The sequence below is a fragment of the Danio aesculapii genome, chromosome 21, assembly GCF_903798145.1.
Source record: "Danio aesculapii chromosome 21, fDanAes4.1, whole genome shotgun sequence".
Taxonomy (NCBI): Eukaryota; Metazoa; Chordata; class Actinopteri; order Cypriniformes; family Danionidae; genus Danio; species Danio aesculapii.
The window spans coordinates 15,996,194-16,016,257 of NC_079455.1; the positions used below are offsets into that span (position 1 = coordinate 15,996,194).

At 37.7% G+C, this 20,064-nt stretch overlaps 1 protein-coding gene across 1 annotated transcript in view; it reads left to right on the plus strand.

Annotated features, from left to right (window-relative positions):
* The window catches only part of tenm2b (teneurin transmembrane protein 2b), a 218,739-nt gene that overhangs the window by 165,298 nt on the left and 33,377 nt on the right, over positions 1-20,064 (plus strand). The window contains exons 13-16 of the mRNA XM_056446894.1: positions 1,256-1,402; positions 10,127-10,337; positions 10,445-10,564; positions 13,106-13,367. Of these exons, the coding sequence (XP_056302869.1) occupies positions 1,256-1,402; positions 10,127-10,337; positions 10,445-10,564; positions 13,106-13,367 (740 nt within the window). The remainder of the gene's footprint in view (positions 1-1,255; positions 1,403-10,126; positions 10,338-10,444; positions 10,565-13,105; positions 13,368-20,064) is intronic.

Genomic DNA, 20,064 nt, shown 5'->3' on the forward strand with positions numbered 1-20,064 from the left:
ATGTTTTTACTCCTAACACACCTCATAACACTAGAGACTAAAATATGAATCATTTTGTGAAATGATTCCCTATTTCTGTGTTTATTAGTCATGTTGATTCAATAAAAGTAGTTAAATCCTGTGCTCTGTTTGATTTCCCGAACGTGCCTCTTCTTTGTGGCGTATTTGCAGTTTCCCCATGGCCTCAGGCTCACAGAGGAGATTTACTACTGATCACAGAGCCATGTTTCCATGACAAGATGTGCATGAGAATTGCAGCTTTTGCTGAATTACGATCTCAATTTCATGTCAACTATTCACAGATCCTTAACGTTTTTACTTTGTGAGCTACAGGAAGGTTGAGGTTTCAAAACTCAAAACTCAACTATTTAAATTCAAAACTCAACTAGTTAAGCAAAAGAAAGGTTTCTACTCAAAACTCCACAATAACTCTGCAATCGCTACTCAAAACGTTACTGTACTTGGTTATCAAAACTCTATTACAGGAAGGCTGTACATGCTATTAAAAACTAGCATGTGAGCTACAGTAGCTGTTTCCATCCAAAAATGCGAATTAACTTTATGCACAAAACTGGAATATTGCATGAAAGACGTGCGAATAAAGCAGTGTTTCAACGAGTCAAAGAGAACAAATTCATCACTTCCTGATCATCTGGCATCAAATATCAACAGTAAAAATGGAATTTACTGTGGTAGGAGAATCTGCGTGAATCTTTTCCTTATTTAATAAATCACTTGTGCCTCAGAAGACAAATGCTGGCACGCAATGAACGCAGGGTAGCATAAGGCATTAAATGCAGAGCACAGACACTCTTGACTCTGGAGGTCATTAATAATATAATAGCACTAATACTGAAATGGTTACGGCGATCTAGAATGACCAAAACAACATTTCATATGTTTTACAATGTGCTCAGCCGGCTGGTTTGTCCATTCACACATATTTTTATCACCACATGATCACATGACCTTTTTTAATGTGCATCCTGGAATTTGTTTGGTAAAAGTATTTCCATCGTAGTTTATGCGCATATTTTCTTATCGAATAAAAAGTTTATCCTACTCAGTTATGCGCATATGTTTTTTATGCACATTTTCAAAATTTATGGCGGATCTTGGCATTTCCATCATTCAAATTTTTATGCACATATCCAAAATGCACATAAAAATAGGTGGATGGAAGCATAGCTAATAACTTTTGAGTATCACTTAGCATGTGTTTCTTATGTGCTCTAAACCATAATCACACTTACAGATGGCTGTCCGGGTCTGTGCAATGGGAATGGGCAGTGCATCATGGGTCAGAACAGCTGGCACTGTGAGTGCCACACAGGCTGGAGAGGGCCAGGCTGCAGCGTTGCTATGGAGACCTCCTGCAATGACAACAAGGACAATGAAGGAGGTAAAGAATGCAAACTGAATGCAGAAATGATTTGTATCCCCTTTGGCCTCGTATACAGCAGATAAAGTGACAGTCCGCCCAATCCTGTCATCCTTTACTCCCCGTCTCTACTTGTTATAAACATGTTTGATTTCCTTTCTTCTGTTAAACTCAAAGGAATATAGAGTATGAAGAGTTTAGCAGCAAAAACCGCTAAATGCCGTTTCATACTTTCTTCTAAAATTTTCTGTCTTCTTCCTGTGTGTAGGCTCAGAAATTGTACTTTTATTGTAATGAATACATTCTATTCATTGCATTTAAAGTGAAATACTTGAACATAAACATAGGAGGCTGAGAAAAATGCTCATTTTGGGAGAAATTTTCAGATGGCATTTAGAGGTTTTTGCATCTGAACTCTTCATATTTTCAATAATGTTGTAAACCAGTAGCCACTGACTTCCATAGGAGGTTTCTTACAACTTTATTCAAAATATTGTGTTCAACAGAATAAATACGCTCAAACTGATTTGAAATCACTAGAGTTTAAGTAAATGTAAATAAAAAAATTAAGTACATTTAGGGCTGGGCATATATATATATATATATATATATATATATATATATATATATATATATATATATATATATATATATATATATATATATATATATATATATATATATATCACAATATCGTGTTTCATATCATTCGGTATCAATAATTATTGAATATCTTTTAACAATACATTTAGGAATATTAGGATTTTTTTATTTAACCACTTTATCTATTTTATTTGACCAGCATTACTAAGGAAAATAGCTTTAATAGTCAAAAACAAAAATATTTAAACAAAATATCTGATCTCTTTATAATAAAATAAACACAAGTGTTTAAGAGACTCTTAAACTTGATAAATAGTTAAATGAAATGTTACAAAATGTGTGCAATTGTAAAGTATAAACGCTGAACAATCAAAACAAACTTTAAGGTAGATCTGTAAGGTGTCAATAATAATGACACTGTAAACCTCAAACTCTGTCAACAAAAATTATGATAATCAAATCTGAGTTTTCAAGTAAATGAACCAGCCATCATTACTCAAATACATACTGCAACATTACAAATTGTGAAGTTGAATGATTATATTACCCCTATGCTAAAAACTCTTTCAGATGGGGTGCTAGTGGCTGGGATGTACAAGAAAAGAAACCAAAAAGCCACTCTGGTGACATCCTTACATCCTTTTTTATTTACAATCTCCTCACTGCTGCTGTACAGCCCTCATTTTCACATGTGTTGTTATACTGACCTGACGTGACCTAGCGTATCTCATAACTAGCGACTGCTCTGTGTTTGAGGTAATTAGTCTGTCGTTAGATTGATAAATTCCACTTACATGAATCGCGGTGCCCTCATGGAATTCGGGTTGTGCAATTCGTGTGCCTCCATTGGAAATGACAAACTTACATCCTAAGCTTGTTGGCATTGCTTCTAAGGCATGTGCTCAGCAGCCACATTTTAATAAAACTATAGCGCTTCATACTGAAGCTTCATACCAAACTTTTTTTATTATTATTGACAATAGTGTTTGGTCAATAAATATTGATACTGATTTTATCACCCAGCCCTAAGTACATTTTCTTTATTTGGTGGGCTTTACCTATAAAAAGGCCTGTTCAATACAATTTCGATGCAGAAATATGACCATATATCCCTTCTTTGGCAAAATACAACAGCTTTCCAGACTTTATGCATATCTTGACCTATCAAGAGATTATCTAAAAAGTACCCAGTGCATTTCTCTTCACACATTACATTTTGATGGAACAGTACTTGACATCATACAATCTCAGTCTATCATGCAGTAAATAATGTGTTTTTGAAAAAAGTTATGATCGATAAAATATCTTCACACTCATTTAAAGTACAGTATCTGATATCCATTATTCCCTTCACACACGCTCCTGTCAATAACTATATATTTCTTTATAAAGTATAAACTTCATACTTTACTGTCACAACCACTGCAAGAGGTAATGGAAATTGAAAGTGTTTCTCTGAATGCAAAAGGTTTTGAGACTCAAGTGAACAAGAAAGTTGTGTGAGAAATGCATAAATGTTTTGCAAATGAACTCAAAGAAGTAATTTATAATGTAGCAATCCTTAATAATTTAGATCTTCATTAGTCATACATTAACTCGTAGTTAGCTTTGTGTAATAAAGCTTGACTTAACATGAACAAAATAAAAGGTCATCCTGTTCCCCAAGTTTCCCAACATTTGTTTCATCAGATAATCCTCGTTTGAGTTTTCAGGTTTATGATTGAATAAATTGTTAGCTCTTCATAAACTCCCAGGCTCCTCATAAGTTCACAAGGCCTAAATGAATTGGTGCTTTGCTATCCTCTCCCCACTCGTAAAGAATCAATTCTACTCTATGAGATTTGTCAATGTATATTTCAACTTCTGCTTTGTGGCAGTTTATTAGGACATATCATATATAAGATGCTGTGAACGGAGGGATAAAGCAGCTTCAATCATCCGTGTGAAAAGGTGATGTGTCTGTTAGCAGGCAGAGCGAGGGATTTGAAACTAGCCGTAGGCAGAATGATTATATAACAGGTGGATGTTCAGAGTCAGTCCAGGCCACCGAGCAGCCAGCAGTCAAGAGCACAGAAAGGGTTTTTTTTTACAAGAAATGATGTTGTTTCTTGTTCAAAAATGTTTTTATTCTCTGTGCTCTGTCTTGTTTTCTCTCATTGTCTAATTTATACACAAGTGGCCTCAAACTCAATTCCTGGAGGGCAGCAGCTCTGCATAGTTGAGCTCCAACCAGCTCCAACTCACACCTGCTTAATAGTCTCTAGTAGTTTTGAACACCTTGATTAGATGGCTCACCTGTGTTTGGTTAGGGTTGGAGTAAAACTGTGCTGATCTACGGCCCTCCAGGAGTTGAGTTTGAGACCTATGATATGCACAGTAAACAGCAAACCCCTTACACTAAGTCTATTTTAAGTTGTAAATATTTTCAAGGGTTTGCATACTATGTTCATGACACTTCAACTCTCACACGCTCTTTGACTGATTTATTTATTATTTTTAACTTATTTTGTGCACAAAATCTCAAAAGTGAACCATGCGGTTTGTTCATACCTGAAAAACACACAAACTGTTGAAGATGGGGCAAAGAACAATTAAAAGATTCCAACAACTTTGTATGACACTGTAAAAAAAAAAGCTGGGTTGCTGTTATGAAACATTGGGTCAAATGTGGAAAAACCCAACCATTGGCCTAAAAAGTATACTTTTAATTTAATTGAAAAAATTAATCCAACGTTGGGTTTGTCCATGTTACCCAAAATTGGATTACAACAACCCAACTTTGTTTTTTGAGTGTACAGACATTTATTTGTTGAGAATTTTTGGAGAGAAAATGTCATTGGGCAATGAGGTCAACCCAGGCTCATTCTGAAAAACGTAGTCCCGTGGACATTTCTGGAGACTGCGAAATACGTAGCCGGGGGTACGTCCGGCTGCATTTCATTTTTTTAAGTGAACGCTGCGAGGCGGTGTGACGCCGTTCCTTTCGGCGCTTGCCGGCCGGCTGCTCGCCTCCCTGTGGAGGGCTTTCCCGCTGCAACCAGTTTGTCCGGTTAGCTCTTCGTGTACTTTGGCGGACTTGAGGCGCAGAAAGAGGGCTGACCACGATGACGACCGGGTTCGAGTCCGGGGAAAGCGGTTCCAGAAATCAGGTAAGAAAACAAAAACAAAATCCAAAAAATAAAGTGAACCAGTTCATCACAGGGTGAGAATGTGGTCAAAATCCGAAAACGTGGTAAAAATTAGACGAGGGCTTTTCTTTTTCTGGACGGCTTTTGTGAATTTTCATTGGTTGGGTTTAGGGACGGAGGAGGGTGGGTCAGCCGATTAGCTAGTCGCACGGTCAATCATTCTGTCATCCAGGCAGGCAGAAGGTCGCTCGACAGCGGCCTCTAGCGGGTTTATGCGAGGACGGCGCGGGAGAAAGCGCGCACAGCGGCCTCTCGCGGATTCGCGAAAACAAAAACTGCAAAAATACGTACCTCCTGGGACGTATTTTGCGGTCTCCAGAAACGTCCTCGGGACTACGTTCTCAGAATGAGCCTGGGTTGAATGAGGTTGTGAGATCCACTGTGCATGATCTTTAATGGAAATGTGTTGAATGTTTTTCTCTTGTTAGACATTACATCAGGAACATAATTATTCAGATGCCACAGACTTATTGTGTGAACATCTATTTGTTACTGTAAAATTGAAAATAAGATAATATATTTATTTGTAGATTTATTTTTAATTATTTATGGAAAAAAAATATATTTATTAAAATCTAAATTCAAAAAGAATTATTTTATAATCAACAAAATGATTAGAATATTTTATCCAATTTTAGTTAATTGTTGTAGTAAATATATTTTAATTATTTCATTAAAATCTTGAATTATTTTTGACATTTTCTTCACAGACCCTCAATAAAATCATAAAAATGACATTAAGTCAGTAATTAAAAAGTAATTAGCGATGTATTTTAGTAGAAAAGTAGAAGAAAAAAAAGAAAAACAAATTGCAATTTTGACTTGTTCTTTGGGTTTGGAAAACACTGGCCCTTTAACACAATCAACCAAACTCAGTCTGTGAAGTTTGGTAGCTCTGTTGGACACACATATAACTTATACTATATATTGAAGAGGGAAGGGTAGACCATAACACTTGTTTAAATGTACTCTTTAGTCACGTTTATTTAAAGGAATAGTTCAGTCATCATTTACTCACCCTTCACTTCTCACAAACCTGTTTGACTTTGTTTCTTCTGTTGAACAGAAAAGACCTTTTTCTAAATAACTTGTTTTCTGTTCAACAGAAGAAACAAACTCTTAAAAGGTTAAAAATACTTAAGGGGTGAGTAAATAGTTAGTACATTTTCATTTTTGTGTGAACTGTCCCTTTAATGCATTTAACCTACCCCTGAACCCAGTTCATGTAGTTATCTTATATTAAAGCAATAGTACTTTAATAGTACTTTATTAAGCAATTAGACTGAATATACCAGTTAAGTACATGTATTGTAAAATAAAGTGCAACTTTGTGTAAAACTGGAATATATACACTCCAATAATGCAGATATTTGTTTATTAGTGAAAGGCAAAAATCATGGTGACATTAATATAGGATTTATTTAAGCACTGGTCTCCTCTGTAGTTTACTTGTCCATTCTGAAAAAATGGACATCAGTTAACAAGCAGCAAACAACATCAAATACAAACTTTGTGCATAATGTAAAAAATAGGCTACATTTTCATTTACTGCTTTTGTTTTCATAAATAAAAACACACTGTGCACACTGTTTGGAGGACAAATTGCTTAATTAATAATTATATTTTATTTACAGCCCTATATCGGTAATGTTAGATACAAAAATGTGTTGAATGTTTTTCTCTTGTTAGACATTAAATCAGGAACATAATTATTCAGACGCCACAGACTTATTGTGTGAACATCTATTTGTTACTGTAAAATTGAAAATAAGACAATATATTTATTTGTAGATTTATTTTTAATTATTTATTGAAAAAATATATATATATTAAAATCTAAATTCAAAAAGAATTATTTTATAATCAACAAAATGATTAGAATATTTTACCCAATTTTAGTTAATTGTTGTAGTAAATATATTTTAATTATTTAATAAAAATCTTGAATTATTTTTGACATTTTCTTCACAGACCCTCAATAAAATCATAAAAATGACATTAAGTCAGTAATTAAGAAGTAATTAGTGAGGTATTTTAGTAGAAAAGTAGAAGCTAGTTCATGTTTACTATTGTCATTTACTAATATGATGAAAAACAACATTATTGGATTGGATTGGTTTAATTGAATTTTATGTATTTTATTTCATAATAGTTCTGCTTTTTATGAATGAAATTGTAAAAATGATCACAAAGAACTTATAAAAGGAAATGTTTGATCTCAATGCCCCATCTAACCAAAAAAAAAGCTCAGGAAAAAAAAAGACAAACATCCTCTAGACGTACACAACTTCCTGTGTCTTTCTGGCTTTTGTTTACCCTTCGTTTGGGGGTTTACTTCACCTTCACAGAGGCTTCAGAGATCACAGAGCTGCAGCCCAAACAACACGGAGCAAAAGTCTCTGGCAGCAGCCGCTTGTTGTGAGTTTGTACCCCATCAAGAAAGACCCATTTAGGGAGAAGGGTTGAAAAGGTGTGCATGTACAGCGCACCTAGATACACAGCGAATAAGAGATGGGAAGAGAGAGAGAAAGGAAGATGAAACAGAAAAAAAAGAAGCACTCAGGGGTGCGAATGATGCCCTCTGTGACTTTGATGTAAGTTCTCTAAAAGTAAAAACCGGGAGAGAAAGAGAAACTAGAGCATCATTCATTTCAATGATCACTTCTATCAGTCAGGCTCATTACCGCAACGGAATAGATTTGTTCAATTTCATTTCCATAATATTAAGAAGTTCTGCATTTGGGCTTATTGTGTTTTTTTTAAATCACATTATTTGTCCGTCTTTCTCTTGACATCAAAGTGAAGCAGGGTTTTGAACTGAAGAGTTCATCAGAAGTACACACTTTGAGAATAAGATGGCAGGCGAACAGAGAGACTTCAGAACTCACGTTAACCATCTGCCATCTGTGCTAGATATGGCAAATGTGGCGGTACTTGCAGAATCGAGTCGATGCTAGAATAAAAGTGGGGGAGAAATGCAGGTCTTTCATAGCGATGCATATTTATGAGTTCAAACTCAATTCAGTGCTTATAATACAGCTGCACACACGAAGCTAAATATTATCACAAAGACAGAAGGCTAATTAAATGGGTGTATCCCAGTACTGGGTTGCAGCTGGAAGGGCTGTTTAAAACATGTGCTGGATAAGTTGGTGGTTCATTCCGCTGTGGTGAGCCCTAATGAATAAAGGGAGTAAGTAGAAGGAAAATAAATGAATTTATGACTGTTATTTTGCAACTATTTATTCATTCATTCGTTTTCTTTTCAGCTTAGTCCCTTTATTAATCAGGGGTCGCCACAGCAGAATGAACCGTCAACTTATCCAATGTATGTTTTACGCAGCGGATGCTCGTCCAGCTGCAGCCCAACACTGGGAAACACCTATACACACTCATTCACACACACACACACTCACTACAGACTATTTAGCTTACCCAATTCACCTACAGCACATGTCTTTGGACTTATGGGGGAAACCAGAGAACCTGAAGGAAACCCACGCAAACACAGGGAAAACATGCAAACTCCACACAGAAACGCCAACTGACCCAGCCGAGGCTCGAACCAGCAACCTTCTTTCTGTGAGGCGTCAGTGTTAACCACTAAGCCACTGTGCCGCCATCCAGACTTAGTGAATGCTTTATTCTATGTATGATTAATTATACAGTATGTTTTACAAATAAATAGTACGTTATAGCTATATATTCAGTAGTTTAAATAAATATGGCATTAATGAACATTTTTTTAAATGCTATTTATTCAGTTTCAGTTTCTTGGTAAATCTGAATTGTTCTTGTTGAATAAACTATTAATTTCTTTCAAAACATATTTGAAACCCTAAATGGTTGAATGGTAGTTGTCTTTTGGGGAAAAATGTCTAAGAAATATATAAAGGCTGTTTATCATGTTTAGGGCCCTATCATACACCCGGCGCAATAAGATGCAAGACATGTATGGCACAACTTGTTGCTGTTTTCAGACCAGTGAAGCCCTAATTTTCACATATTGTGCCACGTTATTCAAATAGCAAATCCACTTGTGCCACTTTGTGGACTCATGGGCGTACTGGTCTAAAATAGAGGTGTGTTAAGGCGCGTTGTTAGCATGTTGCAACTTTTCATTCATTCATTCATTTTCTTTTCGGCTTAGTCCCTTTATTAATCTGGGGTCGCTACAGCGGAATGAACCGCCAACTTATCCAGCATATGTTCTATGGAGCGGATGCCCTTCCAGCTGCAACCCATTACTGGGAAACAACCATACACACTCATTCACACACATACACTACGGACAATTTAGCTTCACCTGTACCACATGTCTTTGGACTTGTGGGGTAAATCGGAGCAACCGGAGGAAACCCACGCAAACACAGGGATGTAGGCTAATGGATGTCTTCAGTGGAATGCGTACAGCACCGTTTCCTTATCCAAGGAGAAAAGTAAAGAGTAAAAGTAAAGTAAAGAGAAAGTAAAGAGGCCGAATGGGGGAAGGCTTGTTCTTTATCCTTGGGCTGCAGATGGCCCTGTTAACTGTTTTATTTTTTTTCACTTACAAAGTCTGCCATGTAAATAACAACATGCGCGAAGCAACGACTCTTAAAGGGAATGGGAGATGAGACTCTGATTGGTTTAATGCATGTTATGCTCACAACTCACCCATAACTTATGAAGAGACTAAGCACAACCCTGTTAGATCATGCGCCAGGGCATAGACCGTATTTTCCATCCAGAAAATAGCACTTTGCACCTAAACCATTAAAATAGAGCCCTTAATGATCTAATTTAAATATTTTCTGTTGATGTATTAAAAATAGATATATAAATAAATATGGAATTGCCAGTTTTATCAAGTACTGTACTTGATAAAATAAATGTGGCTTTATTTTACAAATAACTAGAAACGCATGCTTCAGACCTAAAGCGTATGACATGTGGTGACATCTTTTCCACTCAGATGGTCTTGTTGACTGCATGGACCCAGACTGCTGCACGCAGAGCTCTTGTATGACCAATCCTCTGTGCCGCGGATCACGTGACCCACTGCAGGTCATTCAGCAGAGCCAATCAGAAGTCCAGAAAGTGCCCTCCTTTTATGACAGAATCAAGATGCTTGTGGGTAAAGACAGCACTCACATCATCCCCGGAATCAACCCGTTCAATGCCAGGTACCTCATCTGCCCTGTCCTGAGGTAGACTACATGACATGATTTATTAATGTCATAATAATACACATGTATTGTGTGTGTGTGTGTGTGTGTGTGTGTGTCTGCAGCCTGGCATCTCTAATTCGAGGTCAGGTTTTGACGTCAGATGGCACTCCATTGGTAGGCGTCAATGTGACGTTTGTGAAGTACCCTCACTATGGGCACACCATGACTCGTCAGGATGGCACGTGAGTAAATTCATATTATCTGATGCTGTTTTGCCGTTGAGTATCTTCTGAAGTATGTTTCCTGAAGTATTTTTATTTGTTTTGGGTAGCAAAATATTTTTACTTTGCATGTAAATGTCATCTTATTGCACTAAGCCTAACCCTATCATAACAGACTACTAATCTTTAATGAGAGAGTCTGACTCTAGCAGCAGTTGCAGAGTTAAGCCACGGTCACACTGCACTTTTCACCTCATAGACTATGGCGTTATTTCACTGACAAATGTCGTGAGCACAGTATTACATGTCGAGAGTGCATTCACGTAATATGAGCGAGCGAATCTTTTTGTTTTTGTTTTAGATTTCCTCTGTTCATGGACAAAACTGCTCGCGAGCTCTCAAATATACGCTGCTGGCACTCAAAACACTGGCTGCTCACGTGCGAATGATCTGCTCCTGCTCAGTCAGATGATGCAGACTCACAATTTGTGCCTTGTTTTTCCTCGTCCTTTCGTGCTTTTGCTCTCCAGAGATCCTCCTGTTAAATTAGTTATCCCAAGAATGTTGATATGGTTTATATATTGGTACACTAAAGCTTAAGGTAAATTCTATAATAAATACTATTTTTTTGATGTGTTACAAATACTGCCTATGATTTAGGCTAGTATTATTTCCAACTCCTTGTTAATGAATGAACCAGCATACTGTAGTATTAAAAATAGTGAACTGAGAAAATGAAATACAAAGTGTAGATTTACTACAGTAAAGTGGTGAATTGTAGTATAATATATCCTATACTGTATAAAACTACAGCTTTGGGTCATTTGTTTATATTACAGTTGTTGTGTAACTACAGCAACTATAGTATTGCCACAACAGATTAATTGAAGTGCTTTACTATCACGTCTACAACACGCTGACGTAAGATGTCTACTTCAGCCAATAGACGCATTCAAGTTCGCGCGGTTTATGAGAATGAAACCCTGTGAATATTTTTCCAGACACATTTAGCTGCTAGATGTTAGTCAGATAACATTTCTGTTCCTTCTTAATGCCAACTGTGGAAAAAAAATTCCGTAAAATGTTTATGATATGCCGTTGTATGTTTTACTTTCAAGCTCTGACGCGTGTGCACGTAAAACAGCTGGTGAGCGCCAGCACACACACATATTATGAACATCTCGACATGCGAAAGTGTTCCTGTATATGTTTTTATCAAAGTTGTTCACAACACTTATTCATCCACAGAGTTTGTAATGTAGTTAAATATTTACAAATACAAGCGCAGCCGTTTAGAGGTCATTTCTGGTTAATGATGTCAGAATTTACCGGTATTTTAAAATGGATGTGTGAATGGTCTTTTCCGGAAAAAAATCTGTAATGTCTGTGCCTGTGTGAACAGTGCTTTTTTTGAATTTACCGGTAAAGTCGTTCCAGAAATTTTCCGGATATTTACCGGTATCACTGTGTGAAAGGGACTACTGTTTATGCCAACAGACGTGTTCAGGAGCCCTGTGGAACAGCTCCAAAATCTCAACAACAATGTGGAAGACAGCAGAGACTAGTTCACTTTATATTAGTTGACATGATCAAATGGGATTGATAGTGACATTTATTTGAAGAGTGAATAGTGCAGTAGGCTATAATATCTTATCAAGTTTTTCCTTATTTTCTATCACAGTTAAATTTCTGCTTGCGTTAGTTATATTTTTGTTTAAATGTTTTTTATTTGATTGGTGTGGTGCACCTTGTATGTTTAATAAATGTTTTTCAAATAAAATGTATTTTTTACATCAAGCTTCTATTCTCTGTCTTTAAGTGTTTGAAACATGTAACATACAGCCAAAAATGTTATGGTTTAAAAATGAGATTAGATAAAAAATGGAATATGTAGGTCTATTTTTAGTATGTTGGTTATTGTTAATAAACAGTGTACCAGCATAAATCATATCAAAAAGCACAAAAGGAAGAGGGAACACAAGACAAATTGCGAGTCTGATGTCATCTCACTGAGCGAGCAGTGTATTGAGAGCGTGAAAGAAAATTTGTGTGTGTGCAGCATATATTTCAGTGAGCGCGATAAGTTTTGCACTCGAGCAGCGTATATTTGAGAGCTCGCAAGCAGTTTTGTCCATGAACAGAGGATATCGGTGCGCGAGCATAGAGATTCGCTCACTCATATTACATGAATACGCTCTCGACATGCACTCACGACATTTGTCAGTGAAATAACGCCATAATTGACCTCCATTCATACGCTTGGGATTGCGGCAGACCGGAAACTCAAGCTCGTGTAACAAGTTTCGCAGTTCAGGCTTGGTGAACTCTGACCTGCGAAATCGCTTTACGTGATTGCGTGAGACCAATCGAAGATCAAAACATGACCTCTCTGGACAAAAATATCAAATTTGGACCAATCGTTCGTTTTATTAAATGTCTAATCATCTTGTTTGATCCCGCCCCTTTTCAGCGTCGTACAACAGATTTTCGCACCCACAAACTCTAGTGTGACAGTGGCATTGCTTGTCAACTGATGGCCTTTTCTGTGCTGATTCTCCCTAGTTTTGATCTGGTGGCCAATGGCGGAGGCTCTCTGGCCTTGCGGTTCGAGCGGGCTCCATTTCAGAGTCAGGAGCGGACGGTGTGGCTGCCCTGGAATCGTTTCTACGCAATGGACACTTTGGTGCTGCAAACGGAGGAGAAACCCACAGCCAGATGTGACCTGAGCGGTTTTGTCAGGCCTGATCCAACAGTGCTTCCTTCCCCACTGTCCTCCTTTTTCAGCTCCAACCCTTCAGAGAGACACATCCTTCCCGAGAGCCAGGTGCCACGTTCAACACCACTCCATTCACATCTCATTTTCTGTCGAGTTTGAGAGGTCTCTTCTATAGGCTTTTTATTTGCGTTTTATATTCTCTATTACTCTGCCTCTTCACTTTCGTCTGCTCTTTTGTTGTTAATCTCCATTTTAAGTCTGGAACTTCTTCTGACTCATTTACGTCTTCATACCTATTTAATCAATCACAGTTTTTCAAATACCTTTTATTTCTTTTATCTCCTCTCTGAGGCTGAATGGTTGCAGGAAACATTTAGGAAACCATTAATTTCATCATCAAACAGAAGTTGCAATAGCCTCTATATGTGGGAAATGCCATCAGTGTGAAATGTATTCTCAAGCAAGCTAAATGTAGGGCAGGACTTTTTTATCCATAGATAAAAGATTAGATTGTTGGATCACTATTGTTTGTGTAACCCAAGGGTGTCCTTAAACTGTTCTGGCATGCAAAGGCAAAAGACCGTAGCTTTGTTTTGTTTGTTTGTTTTTTTGTCGAAAATGAGTTATTGATGTTTTTGGGGCAACAAAGACCTCCTTTATCATGTGGATAAGTATCTTGAGTCAATATCACTGTTTTTTCAAGAAAATAATGTCTCGTCTTAACAGTAACTTCCAAAAGCCCAAGTGAAACCAAGGCAGAACTTCATAACACAAGTTCCCGCTCTTTGACTTGGTTTTGGTATGCTCCAATAAAGTTACGGTTCTCTGCCTTTGTTCAGCTGCACGTCAATATGAAATTACTGTGAGCAACCTGGAGTTACGATATTCTGCCTTTGTTTTGCTGTCATACTATCATAAATGGGCTAACAATCTACTAAATTAAAGCCCTGCAAACAAGCAAAGACTATAAATTGTGAGTATATAAAAATATATCTTAAATGATCTAACACTTTTTTTTCTTCAGAATTTGTATTTTTTACTCAGTGCAGTCTGACTAGTTGCACTAAATTAGTGGACTGGAATGCCGTGATAATGGCTGTTTCTCAATTCCAAGAACACAGAGACAGGTCTTGCCAGGTGTCCTCGGAAGAACGAACTCGGAAGACCTTGAGGACAGAGAACGCGTCCTCTGAGAAATGAGATGCATCTTCCTGATGGTTTCATGACATTCACATGTCTTTTTAATGAAAAATTATTTAAAGAGCCCATATTATAGATGAAATAGGGTCATATTTAGGTTGTAAGGGTCTCCAACAACAGTCTAATATGCATGCAAGGTCAAACAACACTTTGATGGTCTTATAATATGCATTTATTTTTACCTAATTATCCCAGCGACTCCCATATGAATCGTTCAGCGATTCATTTGTACCCAAACCCGTCCTCAGCGCGAAGCTAATCTGCGCTGATTGGACCAATGACAGGCTGCTGCGATTGGTCGACGACACTGACAGGCTTCAGGGCGAGACAGAGTGAAATGCCCAGCAGATTATCAACAATATAAAGGTAGTCACAGTGTACACACGCTTCATAGTGGATTTTGGCTGCCAGTGGGTGAATGTAAATATAGACGATGGACTAGAAAATACTGACGACTAACTATTTTATCAAGCAAAAAGTCCAAGAACTGGCGAGGATATGTCCTAGCAGTCTACTTGCTCTTTTTACACACACGCACACACAGGGCCGGCGCGTCCAGAATAGAGACGGCGCGGCGGCGACACCTCCCTCCCCCTCCGCGTCCTCAGTTACATCCGCGATTACAACCCTAAGATTTCAACCGCGACACCCCCTAAAGTCCTCACTTTACAAACGGGTCCCTTTGATCACCCTTTGCCTAGAGCTTTACCCTATTCAGAGACACGCACACACACACATCAACCTCCTAAGAGGAGACACTCACACAAACGACCGTCCTCAGAGGAGCCACACACACACACATTACACACACACACATAGCTGACTATCCATAAACAAAGCGGCACGCGTCGCGTTTTCAACGTAGCTTTACACGCGATATGAGAATATAAAGAGTTAACCTGATACAGCACACGCGGTTACAAGTAACAAAACACAACTAAATGCATAATTTGCAAGCTAGAGTAAACGAGGCAACAATTTTAATCGCACGTACTTACACTGGTGAAATGGGGGAAGAAACTGATTCATGATCCACTGATCCTTGTTCTGACAGTCTTTACCGATCCTTCCTTTAACAAACTGAAGAAGTCTTCTTTGTAAGCAGGTAGTTTCCAGAGGCTCTCGATCTGCTCAAGGCTAGGCTATATGCTAAGGTTTCATCTTTGGGTGAACTGTCAATAATCTCCATCTGCACAGCGTGACTTCATTCTACCGGTGTCTGTGTGTGTCTCTGTGTGTGTGTGTGTCTGTGTGTGTCTCTGTGTGTGTGTGTGTGTGTGACTTTTTTCTGTTAGTGGGCGGACCCGCAGGTTTCAAATCTCCCGGGCTTGCGCGTGCAACTACTTGTGTTTCGTAGCTGCGTCATCGCGAAACACCTAATAACTCGTTATCAAGACGACTCGTTTGAAGCACTATGAGTCGACTCTTTTATAGATGAATCAATAGTTTTAAACACTGTACACTTACAGATTTAAGCCTTAGCTGGATATTTCACTTCACTTAGAGCTGTGTGACACACTACATGGAAGGGCATTTTCAAAAACCCATAATATGGGCTCTTTAAATATTACAGCATTCATACAGCAATTTATTGTTTTTCTCCTTTTCAAAATATATACTCTGCATAAAAACATTATATATATATACATTGCACAGTATAAATAAAACAGATTTTAATACGAATTTCAGCAAACAAACACCATTAATGTGTTTATTCCTTTATTAAGATGTTCATGGTAATGTTTACTTTCACCGTTTCATTTAGGGAAACTCCTGAGGTAAATAAATTATATCTCTGAACGTTAATAATAAACCTATTTAAAATGCTGCGCTTCCCACCTCCAGTCGCAATGACTTGTGGGACTTCTACAGCGAGATCGGTGCTCAAGTCTGCATTGGTGCGTCCTGGATATCAAGAACACATCCGGGAAGTTTCACGCGTCCTCCGTTCTTGCAGTCTTGAGTATTGGAGTTGAACTATGGCAGCTGATGATGACGTTACACGAGAACACGAGGACGCAAGACCGCTGAAGAACGCATATTGAGAAACAGCCATTGTTAGCATGTAGCACGATCACAGATAGCATAAATACAGTATGTCGTTAAAACTATTTCCTACCTTTCCTTGCAACCCAATAAAATCCACTGCAATTAATGTTGACAGAGATCCAATCCACAAGATTATTGATCATTATTCCAACCTGCTGACATTCAGCGGTCCAACTGTTCATTAGGTTAGGCTGGGTTATTTTTGTGAATGAATCTGAGGTTTTAAATGAATTGTGAGAGTTGATTCATCGACCTATTCATTAATACAAAGTTGCTTTTTTACTGAATAAATGTCTTAAGACAGTGCGTTACCACCACCTACTGGCAGTTATAGTTAATACATCAATAACTTAATTTTTACTATAGTTGCATTTTTTATTTACTTTTTTTTTTTAAACATTATTCATTTAAAAAAGTTATTCATTAAGGTAAAGTATTCACTGGAAATTTGTATTTAAATTGCAAATATTGCGCCTTAATGGTAAAAGTGACTGTAGTCTAAGTGGAAGTGAGAATGCAGAAGTATGTTAAAGGAGTATTCCACTCAAAAAAAAAAAGTTTGGGAAATGCTGATATACAGTCTAGATCAGTGTTTCCCAACCCTGTTCCTGAAGGCACACCAACAGTACACATTTCCAACCTCTCCCTAATCAAACACACCTGAATCAACTCAGCAGAACATTAGAAAAAACCCCAAAACCTGACACGAATGGGTCAGATAAGGGAGACATACAAAATATGTACTGTTGGTGTGCCTCAAGGAACAGGGTTGGGAAACACTGGTCTAGATAACTAGGTCAAACCTATGATACTGAAAATTAACTCAAAATTAATGCTAAAGTAGTGTAACATTACAAAACAGAGACAAACATATTGTAATACTGTAAACAATTACTTTCAAATTACAGAAACTAATTATTTATTATGTATTACATTTTGGAAGTAAATTGCAAATGCAACCAAAGCACAGGATAGCAATAAGTAAATGGCTGTAAGTAACTGCTAATCAAAAATAAATAGTGTGATTACTAGACTCTACAGGTGTTACTGTGTTTTTGTAAATGTTGAGCAGCAATATTGATCATGTGGAAGTTACTGCCTTTTGCCTTGGCATGACTTCTCACTACTTTTTGTTTTGCATACAATACAAAGGCAGTGGACAGTAACTTCAAAATAGGGGTCAAAAGTTTGAGCTTGTAGATAAATGTCATTACTAAAACATGTAATTGACCATTTTCTAATGTCCTATCTATGATTAATTTGTTCGGGAAACAAAAAATAAATCTTTGTAGTCATTTTTCTCAGTTCAACACTCTAGCGAGTTAAGGTCTTATGCCTTTGTAGGGCAGTGTTCCTGGAGGGTCACTGTCCTGCTGAGTTTAGCTCCAACCCTTAATTAAAGACACCTACAGCTATTCAAATTGGACAAATCAGGAAAGTGCATTGCAGCTAGTTAGAGCTACAATTTGGTTCTCCCGAAGCATGATTGCACACCTCTGGTGTAAGCCCCTCTTGTTCTACTCAAACCGCACTTAAACTATAGTCCCTGGAGATGAGCATGCAGACAACAACAGCCTCTAGCATCAGTCACTTGCTTGCCTCTTGAGGCCAGGGGTGTGTGATTTACCTGCACAACTCTTACTAACTGGTCTCTGTTACACTCACCCCTCTTTAACCTCACTCCCATCTGAGTCTTGGTACAAATGTAACCCATCAGATTCCTTGCAGGCTCACAAGGATGTTAAAACCTCAGTCTCTAGCTTCAGTTGCTACTGAGAGGCCCAGAGAGTGAGATTTACTTGCTCAGCAGCACTTACTAGCTGGCCTTTATTATGCTGGGTTCAAACCAGACACAAGGTACATTGGCACTTGCTCTGATGTACTCCTGGTATGTTTTTCTCCACACACAAATTTTTTGACTGATTTCAATTATTTGAACTTGAGCGGTTGAGACAAATTTTGTGCATTTTGCCAAATTTGTCTCTATCCAACATAGGCTCATTCTGAAAAGGTAGCCCTATATACGTTTTTGTAGCTCAGGAATTATGTAGCCAGAGCAACGTATGGCTGCATTTTGTTGTTAAAACGAACACTACAGGTATGATGCCGTTCCTTTTCTCGCTTACCAGCTCTGCCCTACAAAGGCAAAAGACCTTAACTCGAGTGTTGAATTGAGAAAAATGACTACAAAGACAAATTAGTCATAGATAGGACATTAGAAAATGGTCAATTACATGTTTTAGTAATGACATCTATCTACATAAAAAAATCTTGAGCTCAAACTTGACATTTGACCCCTATTTTGAAGTTACTGTCCTCTGCCTTGGTATTGTATTCAAAACAATAAGTGAGAAGTCATGCCAAGGCAAAAGGCAGTAACTTCCACATGATCAATATTGCTGCTCAACATTTACAAAAAAAACATAGTAACACCTGTAGAGTCTAGTAATCACGCTATTTATTTTTGATTATTGGCAGTTACTTACAGCCATTTACTTATTGCTATCCTGTGCTTTGGTTGCATTAGCAAATTACTTCTAAAATGTAATACATAATAAATAATTAGTTTCTGTAATTTGAAAGTAATTGTTTACAGAATTACAATATTTTTGTGTCTGTATTGTAATGTTACACTACTTTAGCATTAATTTTGAGTTAATTTTTCTGATATCATAGGTATGACCTACAGTGTTTCCCCTACCGTTATATTAGGCGGGCGGCACGCCCAAGCTAAAGTCAAGTTTAGTGTATTTTATATATATAACGCGCCAGATCACAACTTCTTTTAATAAACAAGCTAATTAGCTGTATGTAATAGATATTAATAACTATTAATAAATAACTAGTAATAAATAACGTTATTTACACAACGACATGTGATTTCTGGCTCTACATGGTCGAGCGATTACAAATTTCTGCTCTCTGAATCTAGATAGCCACTCTCTGCTGCATGGGAATGAGGGTGCGTGCGCCACATCTGACAGGACCGAAGACGCACATGCGCTCCCGTATATAATGCATAGACTAGCAGTCACAACACAGGTAAATGATGTGTGGGGGCCTGAGTGATCGATGCGTGAGAGTCACAGCAGCTAAAATATATACAGATGCGGTGCGACCTCTGTTTACAGTTTATTGGTGCGACTCGTGCAAGTGATGCTGTCTTTGTTGCAAGTGCAGCCATTGTATTTACAGTGTTTTGCGCTGCTGTAGTGCAAGCGGAGCTCCGCGAGTCTCCCGCAAATTTATACCGGCTCTGTGATCCCCAAAAATCAGTTCAAATACACGGAAATCATGGTGACGAGAGTGAATGAGCACGACAACAGATCATGAGAGGAGCAATGATGGTCTAAGCATTATATTTGTTAGGTTAAATGAATAGAGCAGTGAAGATATCGCAAGTGCAAATCCCCTTCTCTCTCTCTCTCTCTCTCTCTCTCTCATTGAGATATCTGCTGTCAATAGTTGGAGACCAGCAAAATATTTGAACAGTCTTGCATGTATTTAGGCCTTTTTATGTATGACAACTGAAAGTTCTGTGTTTTGACAATATTGC